Genomic DNA, 19822 nt, shown 5'->3' on the forward strand with positions numbered 1-19822 from the left:
AGACATCATTTGGAAAATATCCAAAAAAAGAAAAAAAATTCAAAGGGGGGCTAATAATTCTGACTTCAACTGTGTGTGTGTGTGTGTGTGTGTGTGTGTGTGTGTGTGTGTATATATACTTTGGCATGTGCTATACTGTATATATCAGGGGTTTTCAAAGTGTGAGGCGCGCATCCCCTGGGGGGCGCCAGAGCATGTCAGGGGAGGCGCGGGAAAAAATATTATATAATAAAATATAATTATTAAGTTTAATCATTAATTGTATTTTTTATTGTATTTAAACGTTTTAATTGAACAAAGCTAAAAAAAAATAATACGTCAAAAATAACAAAACCTTTTTTTCCCAGAAGGCCATAGCTGTGAATTAGCTTCTGTTTGGCAAGCCTGCCAATACAGGTATATGCCTGCTAATACAATGGATTGGTTTCTGAGACCCCCAATTCAAAGCCTTCAAGTTCAGGGCTTAAACCCAAAAGACGACGATATGATGGTCAGTATTTGAGTTTAGGATTTATGTAGACAGGACCAGCTGATGAACCACGACCTTTATGTGTGGTTTGTCAAGACATTTTGGCTAATGACAGCATGCGGCCCGCTAGACTGTTTTGACTAGAATGGACAGTTCTTGGATCTGTTCTATTCATATTGAACCATAATCCTAGTTTTTAAAAAATTATATTAAAATACTTGTTATTACTCTGTAAATAATTGCACTTTCATGCAAATGATGATAAAAGTGAGTTAACAGTCTGACATCTGTCTGTGTCTTTATATATACTATATATATATATATATATATATATATATATATATATATATATATATATATATATATATATGTGCGTGTTTGGAAGGAGGGGGGCGCCAATGGATAAGTTGTGTCAAAAGGGAGGCCCACTGTCTTTGACTTTGAAAAACCCTGGTATATATAATAATGTGTTGATATGCCAGTGGCACGAAGTGGAACAACAGCCCAATTCCGGAATGTCAGGGCTCATTCCTTTGACTTCGTATTGGTTCTCTTTTGTCTACAACATACCTGAAATGTTATGCATTAAAGCCATATTTTCAGGAAATGAAACTAGCTTGACGTGAACACGAGACAGAAGACAGTGCTTAAGGTAACACTGACACTTTTTTTTGTTTCCTATTTTGTGCTGTTAGGTGATAAATTAAAGTGGATCTCTTGACCGAGAATCTCTTTGTGACATTTTTTTATTATCATGAAGGTGTGTGTGTGTGTGTACGTGTTTTTGTGACATATCAGGACACAAATCTGTATAATGACATGGGTTTGACACAGGTATTAAAAAAAGTAGGTGAAATATGAGGACATTGGTGATGTCCTCATTTCTCAAAAACCTTATAAATCCTACAGAATGAGTTTAATCAGAGAGTAAAGCTGCACACAGTCTCCTGTGATGGTTGGTTTAGGGGTGGGGTGGGGTATGGCAATACAATTTACGGTTTGAACAGTATAAGATGAATGGAAACCTATGTAATGTACCCACTTTTCACAAAAACAAACGTGTGTGTGAGTGTGTGTGTTTGTCTGTAAAAGAATTTCACATGTAATTATAAAAATCATATTTTTTTTACAAATGTGTAGAGTTTTGCAAACCACTATTTTGGATTTGTGTGTTAATTTAGATGTATGAGTGCAGTTGTCCTAAATAGCCTATTGTTTTTAGGTGCTGCTTTCATTTTTCAGTTAAATGATAATAATATAGAATAATTCCAGAACCAAAACACTTGAGTAATTTTGTTAATGTGCACTTTGAATATTTGATTGAATGTGCAATTTCTGTTGGAGAAATGGGGGATTACTACCACAGTGGATGTTGCATCTGCTGCTTGTCTAAAAATAAGAGGAATGCCATCGCCAAAAATAAGGAAATCGACCTCGACTTTATTGAGCAGAGGAAAAGAGAAAGAAGAGAAATCAAATTGCTTGTATTAGGTGAGATGACACTTCAGTCTTCTTCTATTGGTCTCTAAAAGTAAAAGTTTAGTCTGGGCATCTTCTGTTTTTCAGTTTTTCATTTCCTGTTCACATTTCCTGTACAGTGTTTATTTTTGTTTTGTTTTGTTTTAGGCTCAGCAGAAAGTGGAAAGTCAACTCTTCTGAAGCAGATAAAAATGAGTCATGGAAATGGTTATTCAGAAGATGAGAGGCGTGGCTTCAGTAAACTGGTGCACCAGAATATCTTCCTGTCTATGAAAACAATGACAGATGCCATGAGTGAGCTCAGGATTCCTTATACCAATCCACAGAACCAGGTGATTGAGACACTTATGCTTGTTTCACCCTTGATTTCCACTGGGCACATGTGTGGCATGTTAATAGCTCTCTATGATAAGCGTCTGGTATTTTTGACAGATGCAAGCAATAAATATAGAATTCAATTCAAAATGAAGGAAATATGTATTGAACAAGTTATAATTTTTCTCAGAAAACATATTCCTAAAGGTGTCGTTGACTTGAAATTCTTACCGGGTGTGAATAACAACCAAAGAAATCCATATATTCAAAGAAAACGAATCTAATTGGTGTACAAATTAAGTTATGCGTAATAAAATGAAAGGGAAAAAGGTATTGAACACGTAAAGAAAGGGAAGTGTAAAAAGGCAGTGAATGCCCAGACAGCAGCTGAAATCGCTCAGTAGTTATTCAGCAAACCTCTGCCCTTCTTCATTGTAAATGAATATTTGCTGCTTTAGTCCAACAATCACATTATCAGGAGGATGAAGATGAAACCAGAGTGGACATTTCAGCAAGACAATGATCCGAAACAAAGCCAAGGAAACTCTCAAATGCTTTCAGAGAAAGAAAATCAAGCTGCAGAATGGCCCAGTCAATCACCTGACTTGAATCCAATAGATGATACAAAATCAGACCCACAGAACCATCAAGATTTTTACACTCTGTTGAAGCCTTTTATATAAAATATTAAATACATTTCAGTAGTCCAGTACTATTTTTTTATTTTTATGTTTGTATTGTTTGTTGTTGTTGTTGTTGTTGTTGTTGTTTTTTTTGCCAAAATCTGGTTCAATTCCATGTCAACAGCTCCTTTAAAAAATTTGCCCTAGGAAAAAAAAACTATATACATATATGCTTAAACCAGTTTAAGAAAGATTGTATCTTGTATTGTTGTGTACTGTCAGTCTCCTTACTTCTGTAATGTTCATAGATTTACGCTCAGTGGTTCCAGAATCAAGACTCACATCAGATAACAAAGTTGCTGAGTTTTGTAGAGCCCATTCGTCATCTATGGGCAGATGAAGGCTTTAAGAACTGCTTCAAACTCTGCAAAAAGAATCACAGACACTTGACTAGTCTAGAATAGTAAGTTTGTTTAACAATTCTCTTCAATAATGTCTTTTCCTGACGTTGCTTAATGAATGCAGTCAACAATGCCACCAAAAACATTTAGCACACAGAATGGTTTTCAGTTACAGACAGTGATGAAATTTGTTGTTGTTTTCCAACTTATAAGTACATCAAATTTGTTTTATAGCTTTGTTGATCGACTGGACCAGATCACAGCCAATAACTACATCCCCACAATACAAGATATTCTCCGTGTCCAATCGTCCACCAATGCCATTGCAGAGCTGTCCATTCCTATGCAAATTTTCACGTTTAGGTATGTACGATTTGCCACTACTTAAAGTTTGCATGAAATTAAAATATACAATGTTTATTTAGCTATTTTTCAAATTGTTATTCTTAAGGTGAACAGTGGATCTCTGCAAGTTAATCCACTCAAAAAAAAGTTTGTTTTGGTAATCTTCAATCAATAAAGTCTGACCGCTGGCTTCCACATTCCTATTCTGTTGACGTCAACCTGAGGGCTTCTATAGCAATTTTATAGATTATTATTCATAACCAAATCCCACATTTTTTTATTTAACGTCTGATTTAGACATCGTGGCTTGTTTTTTGTTGTTGTTTTTTTTGTATGTTGCTATGTAACCCCCAGTTTGTAAAAAATATTAAATTGTTCAAAAGCAATACGCATTTTTAAACCCACACCCCTCCTACCGTTGGCTAGGAGCCATTCTGCAACTGTTCATTGTTCCACTAGGTGGTGCTCTTTAAACAAGCTTCATAAGTGGGAACGAATATTCAGGTAACAGGTGTTGCTAGACGGAAGGGAGCAAATACAGTTTTGACTACACACGCATTCACACACACACACTCACACACTCATACACATTCATTCACGCTTTAGCGTGACGGTTTGTTTTGTTGGCTTGTAAGTCACGATATGTGGCAGTGTTTGATGTTTACGAACGGAAACTTACCTGGAAGGAAACTTGTGAACTACTGGAGTTTGCAACTACAACAAACCTAAATATCCAAGGAGACAAGTAAGACTGTTCATTGCGTTTACACTTCATCAGCCAGAGGACAGTGTGAGTCAGCTGGGTGCCTGTCTAACAACATCTCAGGGACTTCAAGCAATAGGCTTAGCCTCTACAGGCCCTATCCAATATTCTGTTTCAATTGGAAGTACATTGACATAATAAAAGTTATGGCAACTTCAAACTCACGCATACTCAGCACAGAAGTATGAGATTACCTAATTTTATGTTTTATTTTTTTAGGTTTATCAATGTCGGTGGTCAGAGAGGACAAAGGAGGAAATGGATCCATCACTTTGAAAATGTGACAACTGTCATATTTGTAGCTTCTCTCAGCGAGTACGATGAGTTTCTGGAGGAGAATAACAAGGTTTCTGGCTGTCTTCTTTCCGTAAAAATCTCTTTTAAGTAAAATCATCAACCCAGGCTCATACTGAAAACGTACCTCTATATACATTTCTGGAGAGTGCCAAATACGTCCCTGGAGGCATGTTTTTTTTTTTTTTTGCAGTTTTTGGTTTTGCAAATCCACCAGAGGCTAATGTGAATGCTTTTGAGATCTAAAATTTCTCTCGTGAGTGTCATTTGCGCCTGCTATTCTCACGGAAATCCCCCATATTCACCAAACTGACTGGCTGACTGACCGACTGAACAATACTCCCACCACCATCACCACCTTCCATAAACCCAACCAATAATGTTTTTAAAAGAAATCCAGTAAAAGAAAAGCCCTTGCCTGAGTTTTAACATGTTTTCATATTTTACCACATTCTTACTTTGTTATTTACTTGTTTATTTATTTTTTGGCTTCTGTTTTTGTCTTACCCACTATTTGGAACCGTTCTTCACCGGACTCAAACCTCTTTGGCGTGATGAACTCTGCTCTGCGTCTCAAGTCCACCGACGCCTACATGTAGCTGCTTTTGCCTTATTCTGAAACATAAGGGTAATGTATTTCCATATCTTTTACAGTCTATGGTCATACTGCCCTGTAGCGTTCATTTTAAAGACAATTGCAGCCATATGTAGGTCTGGCTCCATAATTCGCAATCTCCAGAAATGTATATAGGGGGACGTTTTCAGAATGAGCCCGTGTTGAAAATAACGGGCAAAACTTTACAATAAGGTTCTATTAGTTATGAACATGAACAAACTATGAACAATACATTTATTACAGTAGGTCTATTTGTTTATGTTAGTTTATGTTAATGAAAATACAGTTGTTTATTGTTAGTTCATGTTAACGCACAGAGCATATATACAGCTTTTTCCATTAATTCAAATACCAAAATTAATTAACATTTCTGTCTCTTATGCCAGAACATGATCTACCATATTGCAGGTGGCACTTTCTCTCATTGACAGCAAACCTATGCACAATCTTTGTATTTGAAGTATTTACCTTTCCGCCTTGGTGTCTCTTTCTGCTGTTGAATCTGTTCATCTTTGTGCTCTTTCTCTCTTTGTCTCTAGAACCGCATGGAGGAGAGTTTGTCTCTGTTCAATTCTGTCACCAGCTCACCATGGCTTGCTCAATCCTCCATCCTCCTCCTACTGAACAAAAAAGACTTCCTAGCCAAGAAGATTCAGTTCTCACATCTAAAAACGTTCTTTCCTGAATTTACGGGTAAAAAAAATGTCGTGATTTGCAAGTGTTTTCTATTTATTAATGGTTATCAATTGAATTATGTACAGTGGCTGAGAGAGTTTACTGTGTTACAATTTAAGAAAAACAGGCAATTACAAAAAATACCAGCAAGATCTTCATCTGTTTCACTGCATATGCGCTGCAAACACACACACAAACATATAAACACATACAAATAAAAAAAAATAGTGCTGCATTTTACCACAACGCAAACAAATTAATAAAGCGTGATGCATTTTCTCACAATGCAAACAATTTACGAAAACGTGCTGCATTTTCTCAGAACACTCACAACAAATGTTTCAAGGATACCCAGAAACATGACGGACGCCGATGTGCCATGACTATCTGCTTATCACAAGAAGCAGCTTAGTTAAATTCAGAATTATTAGCCTCCCCTTTGAATTTTATTTCTTTTTTTTTATATTTCCCAAATGATGTTTAACAGAGCAAGGAAATTTTAACATTATGTCAGATAATATTTTTCCTTCTGGAGAAAGTCTTAATTGTTTTATTTTGGCTAGAATAAAAGCAGTTTTAAATTTATTATTAACCATTTTAAGGTCTAAATTATTAGCCCCTTTAGGCTTTTTTTTTTTTTTTTATAGGCTACAGAACAAACCACCATTAACTTGCCTAATTACCCTAACCTGCCTAGTTAACCTAATTAACCTAGTTAAGGCTTTAAATGTCACTTTAAGCTGTATAGAAGTGTCTTGAAAAATTTCTAGGGAAATATTATTTACTGTCATCATGGTTATTAGAAAGGAGTTATTAAAGCTATCATGTATAGAAATGTGTTGAAAAAATGTATTCTTCTTTAAACAGAAACTGTAAAAAAATAAAAATAAACAAGTGGTCTAATAATTCAGGGTGGCTAATGGTTCTGACTTCATGGCTAATATCAGATGGCCAGAAAGTGATACATTTTTTATAAATTGGTAAAATATTGGTGCCTGTGATGTAGCAAATCCAGAGACTGTTGTGTACACCAAGATTTTATATACAATTTACTTTAATGTGTGATATGATTAAAAAGTGGTCATAAACGAATATTTTCTCAACGGCTTGGTCCTGGAAACAGTATTCCATACATTGTGACTTAACAAGCGCATTGCTCAGTGAAGTTCTAGGTAATCTTAAATTTTTTTTTAAATTTATTATCCTGATTCCTTTGTCTTTTGTATAAATAAATCATAACCTAAATAGCCAGATCTGTCATGTTTTAGGGTCTTCTTAAAACATTTCTGCTGTGTTCTGTGCTGTTTGAAAGTGTTGTGAGAAAATGCAGCACATTTTAATAATTGTTTGGGTTGTGAGAAAATGCAGCACAATTTATTTGCGTTGTGAGAAAATGCAGCGCGTCTTTAGAAAATGTGTTTGCGTTGTGAGGATTTGCAGCACATCTGCTGTCAAACAGATGAACATTGTTTTTCAATTTGAATTTTCTTATTAAGCTCTCTCAGCCAGTGTAATTATGGAACCTTGGATCTCTGTCATCTTTTGATGCCAAAAAATTTATCTCAGCAGTTTAACAGACTGACATTTATTGACATGTTTGTAGTTTGAGACACTATATTTGTATGAAAAATAATATGTAGAGAATTTCGTCTTAAAATAATAGAAAAAGTACTGACAGTTTAATCAGGTTTTTGCACCTTAATTTTCCAATCCAGTCAATTTAACACTTCGAAATATTACAAATGTCAGCAAAAGTTACTTTTTTAAACATTTCAACTTCAAGAGGTCCCATGGAATTTAAAAACATAAATAAACAAAAAAACTAATTATACATACAGAAAACACTTAATTTACAGATATTTTTCCACATTATTAGAAGTGAAACAACATTACGCGTAAGTTGTTTACATTTGTTATAACAGATTTCTTTTCTCTGTCTTTGTGTTTTTGCGCCACCTTTAGGTAAAATTCAAGACGCTGACGATGCTATGAAGTTCATACTAAAATCATATGAACGCAACGTGACACCAGACCAATTGATTTACTCTCAGTTCATTTGTGCAACGGATTTTATAGACACCAAAATATTCTTCGATGCTGTAAAGGACACTATTCTCAGACAGACAATGGCCAATTATGAAGTAATATAATGAGACTAAGGCACACTGCAGGAACAGACTGTTTAGGGGTCATTGTACAGAAATATATATATATTTTTTTCTGTCCAAAGACTTAACAGAAATAATACACCTGAAAAATTCTTAAGGTTTACAATTTCTTTATATTTTAAATGAAACAATGTGTTATTTGAACAATTGCAGCCATTTGTGCAGCCATGTGCAGAAAAATAGATTTTCTACCATTAAAAACTCAATGTATTCATTACCTTTAAATATATGATGTGAATAAAATAAAAATGGGACATGAATAATACTTACAAAATATATAACGGAAGTAGTGGTCCTGGGCGACATGGTGGCTCAGCGGTTGGCACGAAGGTCGCTGGATTGAGTCCTGGCTGGGCCAGTTGGCATTTCTGTGGAATTTGCTTGTTATTCTTATGGTCGTGTGGGATTCCTCCAGATGCTCCAGTTTCCTGCACTGTCCAGAGACATGCGCGATAGGTGAATTGAATAAACTAAATTGGCTGTCGTGTATGTGTGAGTGAATGAGTGTGTAGGGATGTTACCCAGTACTGGGTTGCAACTAAAAGGGCATCCGCTGTGTAAAACATGCTGGATAAGTTGGCGGTTAATTCCACTGTGATGATCCCTCATGAATAAAAGGGACTAAGCTGAAGATAAATAAATGTGATTGAAAGCATTGGTCCACTTTAGTTCACTGGTGTCACTGGTGTTACTGTTTAGCAAAAAACTATAATTCAAAATAACAATCACTGCTGCCATAACTAGATTTTTTTTCTCTATTTCATGAAGATCTATGAAGAAAGGACCATTGTAACTCCACTCACATTTTTCAGTTATCAGAAATTGATCATGTTTATCTATTAAGTTGGCGTCACAGGTCTGACCTCCTTTATTGTTGGGGGATTGTACAAAAATTAATAGAAATTAATTATTTTATAATTTAGTAGTAATATATTTTAGTTTTAGTAATTTAGTTGACCCATCTCCACCTAAGTAACCTAATAAGCCAACAAAGATATAGCAAAATTGCAAGTGCCAGTGTTCATTGATTTGAATATATATGTCAGGGCACGTTTCTCAACAAATCACTTTCAACTATTATAAATGTCAACAAAAGTTACTTTTTCAAACGTTTAAACTTTATAAGTGGTCCCATAATGCAATTAAACATCATAAGCAAAAACAAAATGAACACCAGAAAACAGGGAATTTATGGATATTTTATACTCATCCCGAGGTCCTCAGATTAGGCGGAGTCACTGATTGGATCCAAGACCAGCGACGTGATGATACCAAGGATTCCATATCCGGGACCAGGCCATATCCTGAGCTGCTGCTGCGCTGATGGTCGTGGGGAGTGGAGAACATGAGTCTGATCCCAGCGACGCTCCAGGGACAGACGAGTCTTCATTGAGGCCATCTTCCAGCATAAACCACGGCGAATGAAGTTCTGCACAAGACTTTTGGCCAGCGGAGAAATTAAAATGGTCGTGCCCAACTGAGTCTGGTTCTCTCAAGGTTTTTTTTCTTCACTCCCATCAGGTGAAGTTTTTTTTCCCTCTCCGCTGTCGCCACTGCCTCGCATGGTTCAGGATTGGTAGAGCTACGCATTGATGAATTTGCTCTTCAGTGTTTGAACTCTCAGTAATGATTAAATCACACTGAACTGAGCTAAACTGAACTGAACTGAACTTAAACACTAAAACCTGAACCACACTGTTCCAGTTACTATGACCATTTATGTGAAGCTGCTTTGACACAATCTACATTGTAAAAGCGCTATACAAATAAAGCTGAATTGAATATTTTTCACGTTGCACGTTAATAGAAGTGAAACGTTGCAATAAGCATAACTTGTTTACATTTGTTATAACCGCTTCCCTTTCCCAGAGATGGGTTGCAGCTGAAAGGGCATCCGGTTCGTAAAAACTTGCTGGATAAGTTGGCGGTTCATTCCACTGTGGCGACCCCGGATTAATAAAGGGACTAAGCCTTCAAGAAAATGAATTAATAAATAACCGCTTCCTTTTCCTTTCTTGGTGGTTTGGCGCCACCTTTAGGCAAAATTCAGGACGTTGAATTAATCTAATAGGCCAGCAAAGTTGAGACGTCACAAACTCCCCCAAAACACACACAAAAAAGGTTCTAATTCACCACGCTAAAATTCTCTTACTTCCAAAAGGCGATCTACTCTAATCTTAATAACAGGATTATAAATGGTTCAATAATAAATAAAGGGTTTTTGAGTTCACAATTTATTGTTAAAAGACTGTCAAGCGCTATGACTTGTAACATCAAAAAGGAAAAAAAACATTAATAAATTAACACACTTCTCATTTACTAAATGTTTACTTATTTTCAGTTTTCCTCAAAACAGGGTGATGTGGGCATTGTAGCACTTTAAATGCATGTAATGCCTGTTTCATTCATACTTTAGCAGAAATTCCATATATGCCTCACAAAAGTAGAACATTTCAGGAAATCCCTAATATGGATGAAGGCATTCAGCTATTGCTGTAGTTGAATGAAAAGATCTGAATAAAGATAAAACGCTTTACCGGATCATTTACACGACTGCCACAATAAATGGTTTATTTGTGTTCTTCCAGACATCTATTTTCATAAGAAAGTCGATTTATAATCTGATGCTAACTGATAGCATGTTACTGCAAAATATAGCTATAAAATAATATGCTAGATGCATGAACTCACTGTGATTTAACTATTACAGAAACAGATGTGACTGGCTATATCATATCTAGATAAATATGTCTAGATATCTATATCATATTTAGAAATTAGGCATGGGCGGGTAGATTTGACAGTATGATAACCTTGGATAAAAATATAAAAGTTTCACGGTATCTCAGTATTGTGATTACTGCTCTAAAATATGTTCTTTTTTAAATGTCTGGGTAAAAAACAAAACCTTTTCCCCCTTAGTGCACAATATATTTACATTTTTGAAAGATTTATAATATTTTGGACAGTAAACATGTCAGGCTAAATAATGATAATTAATCATTCACTTTTGCTGTCTTTGTTAGTTACAAAAACACAGATTTCTTTACAATTTAAAACGGCATCTTTGGAGATTCTTTTCTGCTGGAGATACTGTTGTCCTAAAAAACAAAACAAAAATGTAAATTAAAACAATCTTACACATACCTTAGGAATTACCTTAGGTATTACCAAATATTTTAACGGTTTTAAAACCTTGACTTTTCTAAACCACAATATGCCTTGAAAACAGTTATAGTTCCATGCCTACTAGAAAGCTAATACAATTTACGTTTTTCTGGCTAATTTGCATGTATTTACATTGATATGATGCACATTTTATTGATTACAGTTATTTTTGTTCACCAAAACTACACAAATTTTATACTGTGAAAACAAATATTAAGCTTCATCAGTAGTAGAACTATTCAGTTTGGTGAAACAGTTGTATTATCACCTCATCAGCTTCAGCTCCTCAAAATAATGACTGAATGAAGACAGGATTTGTTTTAACACCATGTGACAACAACAGTGCCACTCCCACCTGCTGGTAGAAACAGGTACTGCTGAACAGCTGAATATTTACTCACAATTTTAGGTACTTAGACAACAAAATAAATGTTATACAACCTATTTTTATTTAATTGCAACATATTCTAAAAGATCAAGGGCTTTTGACAATACATCAGGGGCTTAAGCCTCCAAAGCCCTCCTGCAACGCCACTGAGTATTACACTAAGGGCCTACCCACACTATGCTATCCGTACCGTGCCCAGGCTTGTTTCCCTGGATCGTTTGAATCGGACTCAGGCACAGTTTACTTGGCCGGCCCTGGCCTGGTTAGAAGAGCTGTGTCTGAGCGTGGTTCACTTGGACTTTGGTGTGGTACGCTTGTGTGTGAGTGCAAAAGGCGCCAAAGCCCGAATCTGAAAGCGAGACGTGAGTTTTAAGGGACTGTTTGATATGGATAAATTAATCATTCTTACTGTTCAGTGAATGCAAACTGCCGTAGTTTATTAAATACGCAAACCCCTCACTGCACGACAGCTGCGCACCTTCAGCAAACCTCCTAATTCCTACAGTATGAGGGCTTTAGGATTGTTTATGAGCGTCAAAAGTGGCTGATGTGTTTGGCGAAATATTTGACTGCGTGTCACTGCATCCCTAAGGACTAAAGTGATATAACTAGAGAAATCTCCAATGCGCTGAGCGAGAGCGTTTACTGAACAGCGCAGCATCGATGATGTAAGCGTGCCCAGGCCCGATTGTAATGTGAGTGCGGGCCATAGGGGGAGACAGGAGAGGGGACAAGCGTGCTTTGGCCCAGTTCAAGGCAACTGTACCTAGTTTGAGTACACCCTAAAACTCAGGTTTACAGCAGACAAAAGCTAATGCACTTACCTGCAAACACTGCCAACCAGAGACCAAATCAAGGAAGTAACGTACAAGACCTGAAGTCACACGTGACGTGCCGTAAGGGCGAACTTCCCAGTTTATATAGCAGGGTGCCACCTGCTGATAGAGGGGTGAAACTGTCAGTCACCACACCCATCCTATCACAATTACAAACAGGTGTGAATGATTATGGGTAAACATGGCGGGAAAATGAATGAATGGAATACTAGGGCTGCGTCCGAAACCGCCTACTACTCAGTAGGTACTGTATTTGAATTTAAACATATTACTTAACCGTTACAAAAAGTATGTTCTATACAGTATGAATGTGAAATGTATGAATGGAATTCGGATGTACTATGTTGGAGAAAAGGAATTTATTTTCATCACTTTTGTGTTTTTTTATTAGGAAAATGTTTAGACTAACAACAGATTAATCAATCTTTTCTGTTGTATTATAAAACATCTTGACCAAACAAACTTCCTCTTTTTTACTGTGCTGCATACTTTTTAGAAGAACTGCTGACAAGTGGAAAAGCAGAATAAGAATAAATTGAGGGTGGGGGCCTTTGTTCCAGAACTATAGTCTAGACATGTCACAAGTTGTCATGATGCTTGTAGAAGTTGTGAAATATATTAAAGATGCACGTAATTGTTCAGTTCTGGTATGCAGAGAAGGGTTGCAGAAAGAGGAAGTAATGTCCAGGGGTTACAAAGAGCCAAGGGACTGCAGAATGACTGATAAGTGACGTTAAACCAAACGTTACCCCAATGCAATACAAGAATTACATTCAGGAGGTTCGCAACTAACATACATTTCCTGACTCCAGCATATATACACAACTGATCTTAACAGGTGGACTGTTAACGTAACGTAACCCAGAGCTCTGTCATCAAAGCATTCATTTGTATCTAATAAATTACTAATATTTTTGGCATTGAAGAAAAAACTCTCCAGACCTTTTCTTATTGAACACGCATGGAATTGGCAAGATATTCCAACAACTACATCCGCAATTTTGTCATGGTCATGTGACCTACCTGCGTCAGTTGCGTCGCTTCACTTTTTATTCATGAATTCTCTCGTGGGGCATCATGGGATAGCGCAGCGTGCATGGGATGCGCACTCCAGAATTTCGCCGGAAGTAGTAAGTCATCCGGGTACTTCTCGCATACTAATTTTCAAATTCAATGAATTCGGACATACTACTCGGCTCTCATATTGATTTTAGCGTACTGTATAGTATGGAAGTATGCGGTTTCGGACGCAGCCTAGGTCTCACAAAAACAGAGCCCAGACAGGCACTGCATTCCATTCAGAAGGGCTTATGCTTTGAAGTCTTATCCTCCAGTGTGACAGCTTTGAAGGTACTAGAGCATAGGGATGAGCCCTTCGAAATGGAACCTTTCCTGCTCAAAGGTTTATAGGGACCTGAAATGTCCATCGTTTGTACCCTTTGAAATCTTTCATTACAACTGGCCAGTTCTAAACACTTCAGTTTGAAGCGACACTTCAATATGGTCATTAAGTGAGGTTGAGCTGTTGTTGTTTTTTTTTTTCAACTTTTTAAAAACAAATCCCGCACTTGGGTCTTCGTCTCATCTGCTTCCACCCCATACCCTGACACTTGGTATTAACATGTTGATGTATTGATATACCTATGACACAAATGGGAACAGCAGGCCAGTTGAGGAATGTCAGGGCTCATTCCTTTGACTTTCCTTTTTGTTTCTTTTTTGTCTACAACATACCTGAAATGAGATGCATTAAAGCATTATTTTCAGAAAATGCAACAATCTTGTAGTGTACACACATGAGGCAGTAGACAGAAAACTGGATAAAAAATAACTTCTTTAAGGTAACACTGACACTTTTTTTTCTATAAGGACAATTAATATTGTTTCCTATTTTGTTCCTCTTTGTGACTTTATTTTATTAGTATCATTAAGATGTGTGTGTTTGTTTGATTGTTTTAAAATGTAATTTTAAAAAACATATTTTTTTACAAATGTGTAGAGTTTTTCTAAACACTGTGGGAGATGTTTGTATTTGTGTGTTAATGTAGATGTATTAGTGCAGTTGTCCTAAATAGCCTATTGTTTTTAAGTGTTGCTTACATTAATGATAATAGTATAGAATCATTCCCAAAAAAAAACCCTCAACAGATTTTTTAATATACAGTTTGATTGTTTGACTGAATTTTGTTTTTGTTGGAGAAAATGGGGGATTACTACTACTGTGGATGTTGCGTCTGCTGCTTGTCTAAAAATAAGAAGAATGCCATCGCCAAAAATAAGGAAATCGACCTCAGCTTTATTGAGCAGAGGAAAAGAGAAAGGAGAGAAATCAAATTGCTTGTAATAGGTGAGATGACACTTCAAGTCTTCCATTGGTCTCTAAAGTAATAAATGTTAATTGCTAAATTTTCGGCTAACATGATTTGATTATAACTGCAGATCAATGGCAAGTGAGATCAGTGTGAAATAGCCTACTGTAACGTCTGCAATTATATAAAATAAATAAATAAATAAATGAACATTCATGAACACATACAGACCCTTACCGTCTCCAATTTTTACCAACTACAGAAAAAAACTACACACAACAGACATTTAGTCCTTATTTAGATTCAAAAACAACACGCAACATATAGCCTACAGTCAGTGCAAACCCCTCATCTGTGTCTTTAATCTTCACCTGCACATGTAACCTCTTGTTAGAAAGTAATTCCATTATTCTGAGTTTATAATAGTCCAAAAAGTGATGGTAATAGTTAAACATGGCAGTTTGTTCATGTTTTAGGTTGCTGAAAAAATCATTCGCTCTTTCATTTTTTCAGGCTTCTCCTTTGTTTTTCTCCTCTTCAAACCAATAGCGTTCAGCTGTGTGTCTACTGTAGCTCTGCCTTTTGGCACCCTTTAGTCCTGCTAGGCACCCTTTGCAAAGGGTAACCAAAAAGTGGTATGGTACGGTTCTCTTTTAGGTAGCTCATCCGCCTCAAGGTTGGACATGTTGTTTGTTTAATGTTGCTCTTCTGCACACCTTGGTTGTAACAATTGATTATTTGAGTTACTGTTGTCTTTCTTTCAGCTCGAACCAGTCTGGCCATTCTCCTTTGACCTCTGGCATCAACAAGGCATTTGCGCTCACAGAACTGCCGCACATTGGAAATTTTCTCTTTTTCGGACTATTCTGTGTAAACCCTAGAGATTTGTTGTGTGTGAAAATCTCAGAAGATCAGCAGTTTCTGTAATACTCAGACCAGACCGTCTGGCACGTCCACCACGTCCACCACGTTTAAAGTCACTGTAATCACCTTTCTTCCTCATTCTGATGCTCTGTTTGAACTGCAGCAGATCGTCTTGACCATGTCTACATGCCTAAGTTCATTAAGTTGCTGCCATGTGATCGTGTGATTAGAAAAATTGCGTGTATGCTTTAACCAGTTTAAGAAAGATTGTATCTTGTTGTGTACTGTCAGTCTCCTTACTTCTGTGATGTTTATAGATTTATGCTCAGCAGTTCCAGAATCAAGACTCACATCAGATAACAGAGTTGCTGAGTTTTGTAGAGCCCATTCGTCATCTATGGGCAGATGAAGGCTTTAAGAACTGCTTCAAACTCTGCAAAGATAATCACAGACACTTGACTAGTCTAGAATAGTAAGTTTGTTGAACAGTTCTCTTCAATAATGTCTTTTCCTCATGTTGCTTTATGAATGCAGTTAAGTTTCAGTTACATTGATGAAATTTGTTGTTGCTTTCTAACTAATAACATAGTATAACAAATATGTTTTATAGCTTTGTTGATCGACTGGAGCAGATCACCGCCAACAATTACATCCCCATAACTGCAGATATTTTCCGTACCCACTCTCCCACCAATGGCATTGCAGAGCTGACCATTCCAATGAACTCTGTCACATTTAGGTAAGACCATGATCAACTAGTGAAATTTCTGCCATGAAACTATATGTGCACAGGCTGATAGGTCACCTAATCTGCTTCTGCATCATGGTGCAGGAAATTGGTTGATGTCACCTGCTGGCAGCCAGTGAGTTTGCTCTTCATCAGTTTAAATGATACGTAGCTGCAGCACATTTTTGGAGACCCTCCTCCACCCCAGCTCCACCTGTGTTTAGATCCGCCACGTGGGTTATAAATATATGTTAGGTTTGCAGCAGCAGTGTGTTATATTCTCAGATGCCATGTCTATATATTTCCTGGCAGCAGGGGTGGACTGGCCATCTGGCAGACCGGGCAGTTTAGAGTATAGTGCATATCGGACAGTGTATGAGTGTGTGTGTGAATGAGTGTGTATGGGTGATTTCCGATACGGGGTAGTGGCTGGAAGGGCATCTGTTGCATAAAACATGCTGGAATAGTTGGCAGTTCATTCCGCTGTGGCAACCCCTGAAAAATAAGGGACTAAGGCAGTGTGTATGGGTGATTTCCGATACGGGGTAGTGGCTGGAAGGGCATCTGCTGCATAAATATGCTGGAATTGTTGGCAGTTCATTCCGCTGTGGCAACCCCTGATAAATAAGGGACTAAGGCAAAGGAAAATAAATAAATGAATAGTGTATTTTTTAGAACTGAACAAATATCTTTATGGACAGTATACAGAAATTAAATTGAGATTAATGTCTGCATTTATTTATTTCATATATATGGCTTTTGTGTTTTTATAATATAGGAGTTGATAAACATATTGGACATGCACAGATAGATAGCATTTTGATTAAATGTAGTGGGCCGCTCTGGCCCAAAATGCCAGGCCCAATTTTTTTTGCCCCAGTCCAGCCCTGACTGGCAGTAGCAGGTCTCAGTACTTGCTCTGCCATATTAATCAAAGCAGCAGCAGCATAGCAGATTTATACCGCTAAGTCTAAATACTTCAACATTGCCATATACATACATGTGTTGATTACCATTCTAAATCTAGTGTTTATGACAAAAGTCCCCTTAACAAATTACAATTTGACAAAAGTCCCCTTAACAAAGTACAATTTGACAAAAGTCCCCTTAACAAAGTACAATTTGACAAAAGTCCCTCTAACAAAGTACGATTTGCCACTATTTAAAATTTGAATGAAATCAAAATGTACCATGTTTATTTTACTAGCTCACCATTTTCTTCTAATGTGATCAATGCAATTAAAAATAATATAATAAAAAAGGTTTGTTTTTGTAATCTTTAATCAAAATTTTCCATGTTTGTAGTGGCCGTCCGTCTTTCTTGACCTCAACCTTTTTTTCTTTCAATTTAATATTATATTCAGACATCATGGCTTGTATGCGACGCAGTGGCGCAGTAGGTAGTGCTGTCGCCTCACAGCAAGAAGGTCGCTGGTTCGAGCCTCAGCTGGGTCAGTTGGCGTTTCTGTGTGGAGTTTGCATGTTCTCCCTGCATTCGCGTGGGTTTCCTACGGGTGCTCTGGTGTCCCCCACAGTCCAAAGACATGCAGTACAGGTGAATTGGGTTGGCTAAATTGTCCATAGTGTATGAGTGTGAATGAGTGTGTATGGATGTTTCCCAGAGATGGGTTGCAGCTGGAAGGTTATCTGCTGCATAAAAACATATTCTGGATAAGTTGGCGGTTCATTCTGCTGTGTCGACCCCGGATTAATAAAGGGACTGGGCCAAAAAGAAAATGAATGAATCATGGCTTGTTTTTTTATTGCTGTATGTTGCCATGTAATCATCAGAAATAAATTGTTTTATTGTGCAACAGCAACATTTTTTTTAAAAACCCACACCTCTCTTAAAAGTACGCCAACATAATAACAATCTTGGCAACTTCAAGTTCACGCAGACTCAACATCGCAGAAGTATGAGATGACATTGTTTGATTTCTGATCTTTTATAGGTTTTTTTAATGTCAGTGGTCAGAGAGGACAAAGGAAGAAATGGATCCATCACTTTGAAAATGTGACAACTGTCATATTTGTAGCTTCTCTTAGCGAGTACGATGAGTTTCTGGAGGAGAATAACAAGGTTTCTGGCTGTCTTCTTTCCCTAAAATTAAAAAAAAAAATTTACATTACAATAAGGTTTTTTTAATAAGGCTTAGTTATACAATAATGGCCTTTTTGTTTATGTTAGTTTATGTTAATGAAAACGCAGATGTTCATTGTTTGTTCATGTTAATGCACAGTGCATTACCTATAATGTTAACAAACCTAAATGTGCATTAGTAAATGTTGAATTATGCTTAATAAATGCTGTGAACATATCATTCATACTTAGTTCATGGTAGTAAATATATTAACTAACATAAACTAATGAAACCTTATTGTAATGGGTGACCAAATAACTATATTTCCAATGTGAGCAGCTATTTTCATATATTTTCCAATGTTTCAAATCAGCAACAAAAATCTGAAATGAGCTACCACATAAATGAAGCAAATAAATGGCTTTTCCATTTACTCAAAGACCAAAATTAATGAACATGTCTGTCTCTTATGTCAAAACGTGATCTACTATTGTGCAGGTGGCACTTTCTCCCATTGACAGCAATGCAAGTCACCGTCCTTGTATTTAAAGTATTTACCTTGGTGTCTCTTTCTGCTGTTGTATCTGTTAATCTTTGTGCTCTTTCTCTTTTTGTCTCTAGAACCGCATGGAGGAGAGTTTGCCTCTGTTCAATTCTGTCACCCACTCGCCATGGTTTGCTCAATCCTTCATCCTTCTCCTACTGAACAAAAAAGACATCCTAGCCAGGAAGATTCAGTTCTCGCATTTAAAAACGTTCTTTCCTGAATTTGAAGGTTTAAAAAAACTGCTAACTAACTTTTTTTTTTGATTTTGTGATTTGCAAGTGTTTTCTATTTATTTATAGTTATGAATTGCATTATGGGACCTTGAATCTTTGTTGACTTTTGATGCTGAAAATGAATCTCAGAAGTTTAACAGACTGACACTTATTGACATGTTTGTAGTTTAAAAGGTTATTTTTGTATAAGAAATAGGCTATTATAGAGAAAATTCAGTTTGTAAATAATAGAAAAAAGTACTGACGGTTTATCAGGTTTTTGTTCCAATCCAGTCAATTTATAGCTTCGAAATATTACAAATGTCAGCAAAAGTTATTTTTTTCAAACGTTTCAACTTAATAAGTGGTCCCACAATGGAATTAAAAACATAAATAAATTTTTAAAAATCAAAACATAAACAACAAAATACATGAAAACAGTTAATTTTCATATATTATTTTTCCATTGCAGATTAATAGAAGTGAAACAGCATTATGCATAACTATGCATAACTAATTATAACTGCTTCTCTTACCCTTTC

The 19822-nt window shown here is 36.5% G+C and overlaps 1 protein-coding gene and 1 long non-coding RNA gene across 4 annotated transcripts; one reads left to right on the forward strand and one right to left on the reverse strand.

Annotated features, from left to right (window-relative positions):
* Nucleotides 1–941: 941 nt before the first annotated feature.
* On the forward strand, nucleotides 942–8815 carry gna15.4 (guanine nucleotide binding protein (G protein), alpha 15 (Gq class), tandem duplicate 4). 3 transcript variants are annotated; one of them, XM_087302963.1, is made up of 8 exons: nucleotides 942–1121; nucleotides 1814–1960; nucleotides 2096–2280; nucleotides 3195–3349; nucleotides 3522–3650; nucleotides 4615–4741; nucleotides 5845–5998; nucleotides 7943–8815. In XM_087302963.1, the coding sequence occupies exons 2-8, from the start codon at nucleotides 1816–1818 to the stop codon at nucleotides 8128–8130; spliced, it is 1083 nt and encodes a 360-aa protein (XP_087159089.1). In that variant the 5' UTR covers nucleotides 942–1121; nucleotides 1814–1815; the 3' UTR covers nucleotides 8131–8815. The 3 variants fall into 3 exon arrangements, with proteins under 3 accessions (XP_087159089.1, XP_087159090.1, NP_001038454.1); XM_087302964.1 differs by lacking the exon at nucleotides 942–1121 and having other exon boundaries at nucleotides 1241–1960; NM_001044989.1 differs by lacking the exon at nucleotides 942–1121 and having other exon boundaries at nucleotides 1816–1960; nucleotides 2096–2339; nucleotides 3251–3349; nucleotides 7943–8130.
* On the reverse strand, nucleotides 2916–5870 carry LOC141380322 (uncharacterized). Its single transcript, XR_015521986.1, has 3 exons — nucleotides 5774–5870; nucleotides 3178–5304; nucleotides 2916–3089 (listed from the first exon to the last, which is right to left on the reverse strand). It is a non-coding gene; the product is annotated as an uncharacterized LOC141380322 (long non-coding RNA).
* Nucleotides 8816–19822: the final 11007 nt, after the last annotated feature.

This window comes from Danio rerio, chromosome 22, assembly GCF_052040795.2.
Source record: "Danio rerio strain M-AB ecotype USA chromosome 22, GRCz13ab, whole genome shotgun sequence".
In the NCBI taxonomy this organism is placed as follows: domain Eukaryota; kingdom Metazoa; phylum Chordata; class Actinopteri; order Cypriniformes; family Danionidae; genus Danio; species Danio rerio.